The following is a 16086-nucleotide window of genomic DNA, read 5'->3' as shown; positions in this document are numbered from 1 at the left end:
CACCTACCCATCATTCTTTTCTCCAGCTCTCTCCCTGCCGCGCCGCAGAGGGACTTTTGAGCCAAACACAAAAATGAAAGAAATGAGGATGGTGGCGACACGGGAATGGCACCAGCTGCTCTGACTCACTCGACCTCAGCGTTTCTGGTCTGTCAGAGCTCCAGGCGTGAGCACACCGCGTGGGGGACAGGCAGCTTCTCCCCGTTCGGGTCGAGCACAGGCCTGAAAGCTGACCTGGGACCACACTGGCCCGAAAGTGTCCATTCTGCAGAGTGATTGGCCTATGGGGTGCCATCTGGCCTCTGCTAAGAGATCCCACTAATCCATCTCACAAAGACAGGCCCCAGAGCAAGTATGAGAAAGGCTATGATAAGAACTATGCAGAGAATGAAATGTTTTGATTTTCAAACTGTTGTCACATGGAAAGTGGTTCAAAATACACTTCCAATATACGTTTAACACAGTGACCCAGGAGTGGTCTGAAGTCATCAAACTAAAGAGTTAAAGGCTGTGCATCTCATTGTAGGAAAAATATCTTAAATAATAAAAACATCAAAGAAAGAGGCAAAAATAGCCCAAGAGAGTGCCTGACACCACCACCACACAGCTTTACAATCAGCAACAGGCTGGAAGTTCAGACGTCCCATCACCTAGTGACACAGCCTGGTCAAGAGCAGACAACACTTCTCAACAGAGAACCTGGCCTCCCTGGATACTGCGGTAATCAACCAAGAAGTGCTGGTTCCAAAAGTGTCCCAAGACTCGCAGAAAGCAAATGCATGCCAACGGCGGGGGTAAGAGCCATGCCCAGACCCAGGGAGGACACGCCAACCAGCCTGCTGCCCAGGCCACTGCGGCCAATGCCTCCGGGGTAGTTAGTTCCCGAAGTCTCACAGGCTAACAGAAAACCAGCCATGCGTCCGTGATGAGGCTGCTCCTCAGGCTGGGATGGGGAGGCCTCTCTGCTTTCAGCTGTAAGTTATACTAACTCAGGGCCAGACCTCCAGTCGATTGATTATTTCAAAATGTTGACCAGAGGTTGTGCTTAGGTGGACAACAAAAGCATTTTGAGTGACCTGCTGAGGGTAAGTATTGGAGAGAGGTTTTGGTGACTGAAAGAATTTAAAATCATTATATTAGGCCAGTTGAACAAAATACACGTTTTCTCTCTCATTCACCTTCAACACGCTATTTAGCTGAGGTTTTTACCCTTTCCAGGGTCAGACTCCTTTGCAAATTTGCTGAGAGCCACATACCTCTGCCCAGGTAAACGCAGGCATGCTCAACAGCTCACCTATGGCTGGTGCACACACTCCTCGTGTGTGAAGGATGGACTCACGGACGCCGCATGAACACCCTCTGAGTTACAGAATCCTCCCTGTGCGACTGCAGACTACAGGGACAGGAACGGACTTACAAGTGCGCTCTCACAACAAGGGGACAGCGGGGTGAAAATGAGAGGGTGAAGGTAAATCTCCTTTCCTCTCCTATTCTGTCATTATGAGGCAGTGATCCAGAGGGGCTCCCAATGGACGTCCCTCAACAGCAGTGTGGAAAACAGCACCTGCAATTCTTGGGGGGGGGGGGGGGTCATCCCTGCCCAGGCTGCACAGCCTAGAGCCCTCTCCACGGTAAAATGTGCAGATGGTGGCTCTCCTTCCACCCGCCCTCTTTCCTCCCCTGCAGCTTCTGACCGAGAGTCTCCCGGTTTAACCCAATACTAACCCTCAGGGCACATAGCACCAGCTGGGGCTCTCTCAGTTTCTACTTGAGAAGTGAAAATAAAGGTGGGACAAATGTATTAATTATAACCAGGAACTGAGTGAAAAGAGTCAGGGAAGAGAGTGCTCATAAAACATCAGCCCAGGTGGAAATGCAGACCCAAAGCCGTGCGGGCACACTGAGGAGCTCTGTGCTAAAAGCCATTGTCAAAGAGAAGCACAGGTTCCCACGGCAGCCAGAGACAACACACACGGGCAAAACTAGTTATAAAATGGGGGAGGGAAGTACTTCTCCCCCTTCCCCTCCGTGGGTTTTTCACTAGGTTTGTTTGTATGAAAACACCCAAATAAAACATATGTTTGGCATGAGCTGCCCAGAACAAATGGATATCTTAGGCAGCCACAAGAACCTGACCAAGGAAGTCTGAAATGAGCCCAGTTGCACTGGAAAAAAGAACCAGGCAGCCCTTCAGGCCCATTCATGGTCGTCCTGACAATGAGACTCAAGAAGCTTCATCCCTAGTACATGGTTCTCAAACTTTTGGTCGAGGGCCTCGAATAACTTTGGTTTATGTGGATAAAATCTATCAATATTTACCATATTAGAAATCACAACAAATCTAAAAAATATTTACCAATTCACTTAAAAGAGACAAAATCCATTATATGTAATATATAATAATTTTTTTTTTTAAAATAAGACATTTCATGAGAGAGTGGAACTGTCACCCATGTTTGTAGATTTCTTTACTGTTCGGCTCCTCAACTGTTGAGGAAAAGTCTGACTGAAAGGGTGAAAGTGCAGCCTGACTAGAGACGGAGGCCTTGTCGGGTCACTGTGAGCGTCTTTACTCCACACTAAAACCTGACAAACAGCAGCTACCGCAAGACGGGTGGGGCACTGGAACTGTACCCATGGATCTCACACTCCGTCACTGACACCCATGGTTCCCACTGCACGCCGAGTGGGCCTCTCTTACCCATGAGCGGCTGCTGTGGAACAGGCCCTGACGGGGGAGGAGCACCGTTTCACTGGGCTCTGAGCATCTCGGGAACACTGAAACTATTAAGTAAACACTGAAACAAAGTATTTTCTTTAAAGTCACACCTGTTAATATCAGCCCATCAAAAGTCTTTAAGAATTGGAGCTGTCCAATTCTTACATCAGTGGCAGATGTAAGCTTTCCCAAATTAAAAACAGTGCTTTCAAGGGAGAACTAGGCCACTGGCAACAAATGCTTCTAGTGGTTTTCCTGAAGCACACGAAAACGCTGGATTCTTCTGTAGCTCACGAGAGTGACAACTGGGTGTTCACGCTCTTGTGTGAATGTGCCTCCCTCAACCCTTGTTACAGTGTCAGCATGTTATCCATCTGACATTAAAAAAAAGTGCCAAAACCCAAGTCTGAGAAACCACAGCCTGGGTGTCCCAGGAGGAAAGAGGCCAGTCCAGCCTGCAACTCAGACAACTGCAGGCATTTCCCCGAGAACCTGGCGCTGCAGTGCCCAGCAGAGTGCTCTCCGCACACTCCCCGCTCGGTCGCACAGAATGCTAAGACACCCCACCCTCATGCACAGTTTCTACCACTTCATCAGGGCCACTCTTGAACGGCCTTTCCGCCCCCCGCAAGCAGGTGGCAATTAAGACCGCAACGGCCGCTGGTACACTCTGGTGCCGCTGCCTTGGACCACGCTAAGGTGCCAGCTTCCGCTTTTGCACCATTAGCACAAACGTCAACAGCGAAAAAGGCTGAGAATGTCTTATTGGAAAAATAGGTCTGACTCCAAGGACCCTCTTGAGAACCGCTGCCCTGACAAGCATTCATGGCGCCAGCAGCTCAGCGAAGCCGCCGCTCCTCCACCAACCCCACGGCCAGCCAGTCGCTGCTGGCTCGCATGCTGCGGAAACTCACTCATACACAGGCCAAATTCCTCAGAACACGACTCTCAACTTCCCTCAGAAACACAGGAGAGGTCAGAGGAGCAGGAGCAGGAGCAGGAACAGTGAATTAAGCGCACGGCGCACATCCCCAGCCAGCGCCCTAGGGTGATGACACTGGAGAGAGGAACGGACAGGGATGCAGGCTCCAGGGCAGCATCACCAGGAAACCTCGGCGGGCAGAGGGGGACCGCAGCGAGGAGAGCCTGCGCGACACTCCATCCCGCCTCCTCCGGGGGGACACAGCACAGCAGCGACTCCAATGACAGGGCAGGACAGAGGCCGGCAGGTGACAAGAGAGACAGATACACTCCAAGGACAGTGGGCCGCTTCATCCTTAACGTTTCCCTCAGGTTCAGTGAAAAGGAGTCCACACACAGAGAAGGAAACAGAGCCCCCCCCCACCCCCCCACCCCCCCCCCCACCCCCCGACGCTGGTGCAGCCCGGACGCAGGAAGAACAGCTACACGTGGCACCTCCCCCACACGCACTTGGTCGGCCTGGACGGCACTTACACCGAGCCTCAGGCCCAGTTAGTGTCACTGTCACACAATGACAGTGAATGACGAGCCCAAGAACAGGTTCCATGCAGCCACTGCTTCCGATCCAGGAGGAGACATCACTGCCTCTGGCCTTCACTCTCAGTGGCTTCTGGGACAGGCTGGACCTGTAAGGGCTGATCTGAGGGCACAGGGGGCGACCACAATTCCCAGATCCAGCAGCTGCCAGCCATGGGCTCAGCAGCCTTCCCGCACTGCCTGCTTGTCCCCGTGGACGAACAAGGCACAGCCGCTCTGCAGTCTGTCTCACCAAGGCCGGGAGGAGGGTGGGGACGGGGGCAGGTGCCGGTCCTGTGAGTTCTCTGCAGGGCAGACTTCAGCCTCAGGAACAGGCTGCCCTGACTCTGGAAGTGTCAAGAGCATAAGCATTTTTCAAAGGATGGACTGAAATATGCATTTGCGGATCAGCTTAAATGCAACTGGCCTAAATCAACTCAGTGCAAGAGCATGAATGAAGAAGACACCCTGGGGTGGGTGGGTGGGGAAAGATTAGCATAAGAATTTATATGCATAACCCATGGACACAAACAAGAGTGGGGTGAAGGCCTGGGGGAGGGGTACAGGGTGGAGGGAATCAATGAGGGAAAAGGGGGCCATTTGTAATATTTTCAACAATAAAGATAAATTGAAAAAAAGAAGACACCCCTGTTCTAATCTACTCTGTCCCCTTTCCAAGGGTTCGCAGTATCTGCTGCTAAGAAACGGTGCCTTCCTAACAGTGCGTCACCCCGGGAATGGTGAATGAGAGCGGGGTGTGCAGGCCGACCTCCTGTTTTCGCGGTCCCTCTCGGCTGAAGAGCTCTCTGCTGGCACCTGGTGGAACACACGAGGAACTGCTCATGTGCCCCAGGTGGAGACAAAAGCCTTCCTGCTCCATCATCTCTCTTGCCTCCAGCTGCTGGGGGACAGCTAAGACCCATCCTGGGCTCCACCTGCTGCGCTGTCTACCCCGCTGCGCCACAGCTTTGGGAAGTCCTCAGCCAATGATCAGCCTCTCGTGGAATGAACTGCCACGGAGACAGTTGCCCCACGCCATCTAAGCAAGGTGAAGGGGGAGATCAGGCCCAGAACGAGGGAGAAGGTGAGGAAGGACCAGAGGGGTTCAACAAGCGGGAAGGAGGAAGCCAAGAAAAGCAAAGATTAAACTCATCAGCCGGGAAACACTGCCCTTGGGGGTGTCAAACATGTTCAGACAAACAGTCAGAAAACAAATCCAAAAACATTGTAGTACAAAGATGAAAAGGTAAAATGTCTCGCCTCAATATAATATATCAAGAGAAAGACCTATTCATTGTTACAAAAATAACAAAAGCATCTATAACGTGCATTGAAAAAAAAAAGACAAGAACATCCCCAAACTATAATTATACCCAGAAGGTGGCTTATTTTCTACTTTGGACTTTTCTGTTCGTGGCAAGGTGCTTTATTTAAACTCTGACTTGCTTTATTTTTTGCAGCAATCCTCTACCCCACTCCCAGAAGGCAGGAGGGCTCTCTGGTTCCTGGCCTGGAGACGGCTGTGGAGCCAGGCTACAGGCCTATTTCCGGGGCGGGCCCTGGGAGTTGGGACTCAGCACTGTCAAGGCTCCCAGTCTAGGCAGGACCCTCACACAGCAGGCTGCTCCGCACAAGAGTGTTACAAGGGCCAGAGAGCAGGAACCTCAACAGAAGCTGTTGGGGGCCAAACCAGGAATCTCCCAATGCTGTGCTCTGCGAACCCTGGGATTCTGCCCAACACTGGCACGGAGTCTTGGAGTCCGGTTTAGTTCTTTACAGAAAATAACGTGACAATAATTGCATACAGGTGTGAAATAAGATTGGCACCTACTACCTGTTTTCCAAATTTTCTAAACTGAATCCACATTACTTTTATAATCAGAAAACAGGTCAGCAACAAAACTCACATTTAACAACAACAAACAAACAATCTATTTTAAGAGCATTCCAATCAGCCCTGAGTGGTGATTTCATGGATCGGGGGCAGCTCTGACCTTTGAGAGCAGAGTGCCACCCCCTTCCCCCAATGCCAGGGCAGCCTGCAACCTGGACACTATTCCAATAAGCCCAGAAACGCACACATTTTCTTTGTAGCTTCTTTTCTGACTTAGAGGGCAGTTGGAAAATCAAGGAGGTGCAAAAGGACTTTAATGGACAACCGTTTAAAAGTCAGTTTTAAAGGTTCTTTCCGGCAGCAGGCTCACTTTAAATGAAGGCCAACACATCTATTTTGAAAGCGTGTTAAATCGGCAGGGACGGCTGCTTTGCATATCTCGGTCCCAATCCATAAACCACCAGCTCTCACAATGAAGTGTGACCTGTCCTTCCAAGACAAGACTTTCTCTTCCTGACTCAGCTTTGAGAAGGTGAAAATCATACTCAAGAGTGGAAATGACACGAATCATCTCATGGGCAGCAGTCGCCCCCAAGCCTCTTAGACAGCAGGTCTCTGCCATGTTCACCACCTGCCTCTTCACCAAACCACCTCCAGCTGCTCTCACAAGGCCCCAGGCTCCCCCCAGCGGGGCTCCCCAGCAGGCTCCCGGGGAGATGGGGAGAGGGCACCGGGAGCCGCATTATTCCTCCTGCCCCTCCCAGCAGTGCCCAGCAGGTGGCCTCAGGAAGGCTGAGCAGCACCAAAAAGCACCAGGGAACTTGCCTTTTCCATCTGTTGCTGAGGCTTCTTGTAAATGCCTGATTGACCTAAAAACAAACATTGGAGAACAAAAGGTTAGCTAACAAATTTGTACTCCCCTCTATTTCCAGGGCTAGTCAGTTGAGGCCCTGAAGTCCTCAATTATAAACTTACAGGGTGAACTGGACAATTTTAGACAGTCTCCCTGACGACATGGTCTTAATACTCAACACTTCAGCTTGAGAGTTAGAGATGCCCTCTGCTGACCAAAAAGTCTGGCAAGGGCCTGGGCGTGAGGATAAACAAAACAAAACATTCTTGATCTCTACCTCATCCTTCATTCCCGCAACTACCCCCCCCCACCCCCTCCCAACAGCGGAGCCTCACCCAGCTCGCCGGCTCCCTGGACAGAATGGGCCCCATGAGGAGGCCACAGGCCGACTTCTCAAGTCCAGGTCCGGGAGCTGTGAACACAGGCTTCACACAAACTCAGTCTTCACTGACTAGATTTATAACTCGGCTGAAAAACGCAGGCCTCCAGGGAGCCTCTTTTCCCAGACGGGGTGTGTGGGTAACTAATGGCCATCATTCCAGTTTAGGCAGGAGAGCATTAATATTATTAGGAATCACAGTTCTAAGCAGAGTCAGAGGCACCGAGGGAAAGGCTGTCTTAAAGGACCAGCACAGCACAGGCAGCTGGGGCAGGGGAAGAGGGCAGACTCGGCGGGAGTCCCAACACGCCCACCTCTCTCTGCCTGTCTGCAAATGAGTCACTTCTCCTAAACCCCCCGTGGTTTGCCCACCTGTGAGAACTGAATGGGCAACACATGAAAGTAGGTAGCTCAAAGGCAACGCCACACCAACGCCGGCTGACTGGGAATATCTTTTTTTCTTTTTTATCACAGAGAAGTTTATAATCAGGCTGCTCAAAAATGACTGAATGAGCCTCAGCATTTAAAAATGAATGTTTTTATGTAACAAAACTTAAACACATTAGATCTTAGTTACAGTAAGACCTGGTACCAACGACTCAGATCTCAGCTGTAAAGCAGCAGGTCAGTGCAGCCCGACATAATCAGCCCGGGAGAACCACAGCGGGTGTGGCCAGTCCGCACGCACCTGCCCGCGTTACCGCACTGAGCACGTGGGCCGGCACCAAGTTACACCCTTAATGTGTATGCCGTTAAGAGGCCGACAGGACTTCTCTTCCTGGTAACTTCTCAAATCACCTAGTCTCCAGACCATCTATTATCTTTCCAAATACTGTGCATTTCATGTCCCAATGTGGTTGCTGCTTAAGTCATCTCTACAGCACTTGATTTTTCTCATTTTACAGCAATTTTCAGAATACTCACCTTAATGAAGCTTGCCACGTGGCATCTGCTTGTTAGTGCTATAACTAACAAGGTGCAGGAAGTGGCCATTCGCAGCACCCCTTGACCCTACCACTTTGCTGAATGGCAGGTGTGAGGAGAGTCTTACTCTGTTCCCTAACAACAGGATGCTGTTTTTAAAATTTTATGTGTTTGAGCCCAACTGATGATATAATGCTGGGAACACAATCTCAAATGCTCCCAGGATGCTCCTTCCACCTAAGACCCTGCTGGTGATCCCGTCCCAGATGCCTGAGTTTACTTATTCCAGGGCATGATCAAGGAGGCAGAAGAGGTTAAACATCTCCTTCAAGCTCTCTTCCCTGCTGGACCAACACACGTACACATGTGATGTGCGATGGAACAAGGTTAGGACTAACCCTAATTGGCTGCATAAGGACCACACTCTGCTGACACCATGTCCTAAATAATCAGAGTAAGTAAATGGTCTACAAACCCAGGATCCTAAAAAATGTTATACTGAATTATGTGCTGGGGGAACTGCAGTGGGGACACCTCACCTCTAACAGAAAGCAGGTGAATCTGTTGCCTTTAAGTGGCTCTATAACTGGGTCATCACCAGGGGCTCGCTTTTGCAGCCCTTCCCTTGCTTCCCACTGAACCAAGAGTGTCCCTCTCTCCGTGTGAGACTTGGGGACATTTTCTCTCACAAGCACCAACAGCTTTCACACCAGCTATGCACCCACAGCCACCCTTTCCAGAAGCAGGGCGAACCGCTCAGAGACAGCAATGGCTTTATACTAACGCGCTTCCTCCTTTCCATCTGCCGTGGCGAGAAAGCCTACTTATGCGATTTCTTCAACTCCCTTCCCTCCAATACGTGCTGCTGGTGTGCACTGCTGCTAAGCTCTCATTTCCAGACTCTAATCTATTGTCCAGCCTGCGCTAAAAGCCAGCCATGGGCCTGACCAGATCCATCAGAACCCACTGGGGAACCTGACGACACAAAGGCCCAGGCCTTGCCCTGAGACTGATTCGGGTCCGTCTAGGACCCAGAAAGCTGTATTGTTGGCTCTGAGGCCCCATGCGCTCCCCTGGCCGGGAGCGGTTGGCCCAGCTGCCGCGTTCCACAGACAAGCCGGGGGCGCCGTGCCTCCTCCCCGCCAGTACTCACCACACCACGGGAAAGAGGATGGCCCCGCAGCACAGCAAGTCCACCAGGAACAGAGAGTCCTTCCACAGGCTGTACTCAGTTGCCCCCTCCTCGGTGGACTCTATGATGATGTAGGCCACGTTTGCCAGGACCTATAGAATGGAGAAGCCGGTGAGGCCCCCAAGCATGGGCAGATCCTCACAACAGCAGCCCCAAAAGAGGTAGACACTGTGGGCCCCCAACCTATGGCCACAGCAGTACCACCACTGCTTGCTCTCCCACCAAGATGTGATCTCTGTCTGATCTTGAGCTGTGACTACTCTGACCAACAGAGGAAGGGGGCAGTGACGCCATGTGATATTCAAGGCAGGTAACACAAAGGACACGGCTTCTGCCTGGCTCTCTCTCAAAACACCTTAGGAGCCCTGGGCCTTCTTGCAAGACGTCTGGCTGCCCCGAAGCTGCCATGCTGGGGAGACCACACAGAGAGAGAAAAAAGACACCAGAGGAGCCCCTGCTGTCCCTGCCCCATGTGAGCAAGTCTCCCAGCCCGCAGAAATTGGCAAGTGGAGACTTCAGGAGGACCCAGCCCGGCCACTCTGACTGTAACTGCAGGGGACAGACAACAAGTCAGACCTACCCGGTTAAGCCACTCCCGACTCCTGACCCACAGAGAACTGAGAGAGTGAATGGTGGCTGTTAGAGTCACTGCGTTTGCGAGTGGTTCGCTGAACAGCAACAGCTAACCAGGACGCCTGGCTTTCAGGCATCCAGGGCTGCACTTCACTTCCTGTTTAGCCAAGATGCCCAGGTTCCTCAGTGACAGTAGCTCTTCTAAGTGCTAGAGGATGTCATCAGAGACCAAAGTGGGAAGAATGGCCAATTCCAGCCCAGTGGCTGAGGAGCCACCTCGCTCCTCCCAGGAATGACTCCAGTCTGTCCCCTCTACACAGGACACAGCTCAGTTCCTACCCCCGAGCTGGAGCTGCGTCCGTGTTTGGCCTCTCCTTCCAGTCAAGGCTGTGTTTGTGCAGACCTGTCCTTGAGCTCTTAGCATGTTAGGAGAAGCCCTGTGGCTGCCTGAGACAGCAACATCTAAACACCTGAGATGCTACCCAGCATGTGGTAAACCAGCGATGAGACTTTCTTTCGAATCCACCACTAGGTGTGGATGCAGAGTCTAACTCCACCTCCACTCTCCACAAGGAGGCCGTGCTCCCAATACTCCCCCAGGCTTGCTGTCTGCAACCGCCATTTTCCACTTTAACTAAGAATGTAAAATCCGCTGTGCTAGTGCTGGGCAGTCTCTGAGTGGATTCTCTTTGTCTAGGACTAACCAGTTAAGTCATCACAGAAGCTACGTTAAGTGTTGCATCACTTAACGCTAATGCAACGATGATCCTGAAATGTCAGTCTCCCGCCGACACCCCGTCTGGGTCCCCCGAAGCCCCTTGTATACTCAGTGCCTGGCTCCATGGCTCTGTCTACGAAGACACGGTGGAGAACAGGCTTTCGCAGCCTGAGTTCCTAATTGCACCGTGTCCTCAGTTCCCACTCATGGGTGCGGGTGCAAAACCACAGGCGGTCACACTCCTGAAAGGCCATCTGCACTGCCGTCACCTCTCACTCAGGAACGGGCAGTGCTCCCCCATGGCCAAAAGGAGCCGTTTTAACTTTCAGGCTGATGTCGAAGGCCTGCCGACACTAGTCCTCATGTTTAAATCCACGAACTTCCTCAGGTTTGCTTGTTAAATGTCATTTTCTCGGGGTGAGCTGCCATGCAGCCCTGGGCGGAGAGGAAGTTCCCACTGAGGGGGAGGGAGCAGCTACTAGAGGGCAAGGAGCACCGGGAGCACTGCAGCAGAGCAGGAAGAGGCCCAGGCCCCTTACTTTCAGGCTCTAGACCCTGCCGGCAACGGGGCCCTGGTGGCTCAACAGCCAAGACCTGGACAGCTTAGCACCTCTGTCCACTGGACAGCAGCTCTCACGGTGCAGCTACTCCTCCTTTGCCTCTGTCATCTTTGTCATCTCTATCCTCAGGTACCTAGGCAAGGCCTGTCTACCATACAGCCGCCCAGATGACGGGAATTTGGTGATCAGTCCTTCCTTGGAAACCTTCAACAACTGGTCTGTACCATTTGCTTGGCGGCAACGTGTACCCCATTACTGAATGTGACAGTGGCTCTGCTGTCAGAGCTGGCAGGCTGATGTGGGTGCCCAGGAGCTGTCCTCTGCGCCCCCTGCAGTTACGCTGTGCGCCAAAACGAGTCCAGGTGACACAAACACCTTCATGGGTCAGATGCACTGCGGTCGAGTGGGGCAGAGTTGTGCACCCCTGCTAGGACCCGTCTGCTACAAGCTCTTTCCACCCAGTCCCGCCTCCAGTAACACAGCTACCTACGCCAAGACAAGGCTCCTCTCCCGAGGGACGCACCACCTGCTGAGGCTGGTCGCAGCCAGGGCCCACATAGGGAGGCCTTAACAAATGTCTGCCCGAGGTCTACTTCATATTCTACCTTGTGGGGACCCACTGGTGTCATTCACAGTTTTAAAATAATTTGTTAACAAAATTGCTGTGAGTCTGAGCTTCTCTGCTAAGAGAAGCCTCTGGTTCCAGGGCACACAGGTGCAGAAGGGAAGGTGGTCATCCCCCTACCGTCTCAGCAGCTCTCTGTTCAAGCGCAGGTGCCCGCAGGCACGTGGACCCCCTTACCTGCAGCGGGATGACAATCATGAAGATCTTCTTGTCCTTGTCGGAGAGGATGTGCTTGATGAAAGCCCAGCCAGTGCCGATGAGCGCGATGGTGAAGAACAGCAGCGCCCCCTTCAGACTGGGAAAGAAATAGTCAGAAAGACACAAGGGGGGCTCTTCAGATTCCCCCCTGAGGTAGACTCTAGACCTCATGCTATGACTTCACGTACTTCCTCGAAAGACAAGTGGCCAAATCCAGGAATTTCATCTTAAGTGAGCAAGACCTTCTTCCAGAGCACGAACAGCTTTGTACCCCACTACCTGAGCGGCCAGTCCCCACAAGGAGGTAACCCCTCCCAGGGGCACGCCAACAGCCCCGAATCCTCAGGTCTAGACAGCTCCCTGTACCCCACACACCTCTGACATGGCAGGAACCCAGACTGCCACAGGAGGGCATGGCCAGTTAACCTGGGGCAGGTCTCTTCCTGCCATGGCTTCCTCAACATCTCCTGTATGTCACGCCCCAGTATGAGCATGTCATGAGCCACCTCACATACTTACAGGTGAGTGATGTAGTACACGACAGCCCAGCCTTCGATGGGAAAGCCCTGAGAGGAGATGTAGTGGTAGTCGATCTGCAATCAAACACCGCAGTTCAGGAGGGTCGATGGCGGGCCACCCGCCCAGTGCAATCCCACAGGAAATGCCACAGAAGCCCTCAGGATGGGGTGTCTAGTGACTCGCTTGTCAACTCACAATAAAGCATGTGAGTGTACTAACAGTGTCACGCCAGCTTGAGAAGCTGACACCGTTTCAGTGTCACTAACACGCAGCCAAGATGCCTCTCTCGAGGGAGGTGATTCCCCCTGCAAATGGCTGCCTAGTCTCTCCTTTCCCATCTCCATGGCCCAAATGTCATAGGTCTGCTCAGTGTCCCAACCAAGAACTTTACCTTTCACACCCCAGCTAGTCACTCAGTAAAAATCTACCCAGCTTAGAAAACTATATTTTCTTTGGGGGGAAAAAAATCTGTAAATCTAAAGCTACCTGAAGCCACCAACTCATTTTAATCAAAGGGGCAAGTTTCGGTCGTGAACCTAAGATGCTTCCTGGCAGAGCTCACAAAGGTGACACGAATTTCTTCCCCACCGTTCACTCGGTCACACATGCCTACCTAGACACTAAAGTGACTCGAGGATCCTATAGTTCATTACCTACATGTTTCCAGGAAAGATCTTTAACTCAGCTCCAAATAAGAAACAATCCAATTAATGGTCATTTCCTGAGACTGACTGGATATTATTACTTTTTCTGTGACAGCATTTTTTACATACAGAAGGAGCACAGGTCTGAAGATGTCACCTGTGGGTGCCTCGCAGGCCTACACACTGGGAAGCTGGGATCTTACTCTCAGGGGCAGCTAAGGTCAATTTGCATCAGGACCAAACATTCAAAACTTCAGCTCATTTTATGCCTCCATCTGCAGAGCATTACTTCCTCTCAAATAAGGGGGCTAACACTGAACTTCAAACCAAACATAAGGGAAGGTTTGGAAAAGGAAGGGAGTTGTGGAAACACTTCAGCAGGTGGCACTCTAACCTCAAGAAATGACCCAAACCAACAAAACAACCAAAAACAAAGACATAAAAACAAGCCCATGTTCTAAGAAAACTCTGGGCCTGTGGCTAACATCAGATGGTATCCTCCATCTGGTATCAGGGAGGCTCTGACGCTTTATGCCCACGACTAGCCCCCAGGTCAGAGGAGGCTTCTTTCCCCTGGTGTCCCACGGATCTATCCCCTTTCTCCTAACTGATTTTTCCTGATCGTATAGACATTGTACATCATTTCATAAACAGCCCCAAAAAGGTGATACATACTGCGTGGAACACCAAGGAAAGAGACTTGGTGAAGGGAAGGGCCGCCATCAGCCAGTGAATTTTAAATACTTCGTTCCTATAAAAAGAGAAAGAAAAGAATGAAAGAAGTACTCCAGTCTCTCAGGGCAGCCAAAGCTCCAGGCATCAGGCATATTTACAAATATAATCTAAGCAAACCACAAACACAAAGCCTTTTTAAAAGTCATTTGTCAGTAGAGCAGGCCTAGAATGAGTCCTAGAGTCGCCTCCACCCCTGAAGTAACTGCTGCGGAGGGAACTGAGTCATCTGAAGCACAACAGGTTCTGAGTCCTGGGAGACGGCAATCGGGATGGGCTTCCTCCCTGGAAACACGTGGGGAAGGCCACAGAAGAGCAGGGTGGATGGATCTACAGACACCTGAGACCCCAGGGAAGTAGAGGTGAATAGATACAGCTGAAGGAAAATGTGCAGCCCAGAGAGGACCACAGGGGACACTCCCACACAGATATCAAGACAGTCTGCAAAGCCAAGCAGTACAAAATGCAGGACAGTGCGGCATCAGACCAATCAACCAACAAAACAGTTATCACGATGTGAGAAAAATAAGAACACAGCTATAGATAGTCTAGTTTAAATATACTAAAAAGGCATGCAACATCAACAAACATTACTAACTTATAATGTACACAAATAAAAAACCACATAATAAACACACTGGAGTGGTTGGGAAGGAGTGTGTGGGGGGGAAATGAAGGGAAAGGAAGGAGGGGCCCTGCTAGAACAAGGAGGCGTGTCCTGAACTAACGCAGGCTGTTTCCGGAATGATTTCCTCCTGGTAATTTCCGGTCCCAGTGCCCAACTACTTGAAGTCAAAGAGGAAGTCAAGCCCAGAGCAACGAGGGTTACCCACAGGGCCAACCGCCCCCTGAGAGAGCAGTGCTCACTCACCCACCCCGGCAACCTCGACCCGCAGTCGTAATTAAAACCTCCCGGCCGGGGCTGTGATGTGAGGGAAAGAACACGGGCTCCAAAGCCACTGGAACTGGATCAAATACTGGTTCTACCCTGACGACCTTCATCTCTAAACCTCAGTAACCTCTTCTGAAAATGGGGCGACAGCTGCCTCCCTCAAGGATCTGTGGGAAGATTAGCTAAATAACCAACACCGAGTGCCTGCCTCAAAACGACAAGCTGCCGTGTTCTCTCCGCTGCCGCAGGGTTCCCCGCCGGGGGGTGCTCTGGGCTCCGGGCCCATGACAGAGGGCACAGAGCCAAGAGGAGCCACACATGCACATAGGAGATTGGGGTTCCGGGCCAGCTCTGCAACAGCTCTTGCTTCCCCTCTCAAGGCCTCAATAAAACAAGGCAAAGGCCTCTCAACTCCTTCCCATCGAAGGGGCTGCAAGCCTGTGAAAGGCACCGGCAGCCATGGAGTCACAGCCTCTCCATGACTCAAATTCGAACCTCACACAGCCGGCTGTGAGACACCCAGGGAAATAAGAGAATGGGGTGCAGGGCTGGAATCATACATTTTTATATGTATACTATCATTCAACAAAAAGTTTAAAACATACAAAGTGGGTCAGCCTCGTATTATTAACCAAGATTTAAACTGCTGCCAGCTTTTATTACATAACTGAACCATGACAGTGACTGTTGTATCACCAAATAAAGGGAAACTAAAGCGCCACTGAGCACTGCTAGTGTGTCCCCCCCCCGCAGAGCATCCTGACGTGCCCGCCCTCGCTCACATACACCTCAGAGCCAAGCCCTCCGAGGAGCCAGCGCAGTGGCCGCTGTCCGGTTTCCTGACTGAGGAAGGACCTGAGTGAAGCCAGGACACGGGCAGCAACAGTCAGCGTCCACACTGGAAACCAGGCCTCTGGCTCCTAGTTCTTACTTTTCTAATGAAGGCAAAGGCAAAACTTGCTTTTAAAAACACAAGCAAAAAAACCAACAACCCCTTATAGGGCCAATTTTGTAGGATTCCTTTTTTCTTATTAGTAGCTGCCTGACCATCTAGTCCAAAGATGATGACGTGGGGTCTTTCACAGGTAAACAAAAAGCTCTTTCCACCTGATGGCTTGCAGGGCATTACAACAAGCAGGAACCGGCAGCTGCTCTGCTAAGCACATGCACTGGGACACAGGCCACCGCAGAGGACAGGGCACCAATTTCTGCCCCGATGCTCCAAAG

At 51.5% G+C, this 16086-nt stretch overlaps 1 protein-coding gene across 1 annotated transcript in view; it reads right to left on the bottom strand.

Annotated features, from left to right (window-relative positions):
* GPR107 (G protein-coupled receptor 107) overlaps positions 1-16086 on the bottom strand; it is a 47587-nt gene that overhangs the window by 8728 nt on the left and 22773 nt on the right. Inside the window, exons 10-14 of the mRNA XM_081150601.1 lie at positions 13911-13986; positions 12592-12665; positions 12052-12169; positions 9360-9490; positions 6876-6919 (exon numbers count right to left, since the gene is read on the bottom strand). Of these exons, the coding sequence (XP_081006727.1) occupies positions 6876-6919; positions 9360-9490; positions 12052-12169; positions 12592-12665; positions 13911-13986 (443 nt within the window). The remainder of the gene's footprint in view (positions 1-6875; positions 6920-9359; positions 9491-12051; positions 12170-12591; positions 12666-13910; positions 13987-16086) is intronic.

This window comes from Miniopterus schreibersii, assembly GCF_964146895.1.
Source record: "Miniopterus schreibersii genome assembly, chromosome: 11".
Lineage (NCBI taxonomy): Eukaryota > Metazoa > Chordata > Mammalia > Chiroptera > Miniopteridae > Miniopterus > Miniopterus schreibersii.
The sequence above is the reverse complement of the archived record's forward strand: the minus strand, read 5'-3'. Positions and strand labels throughout refer to the sequence as shown.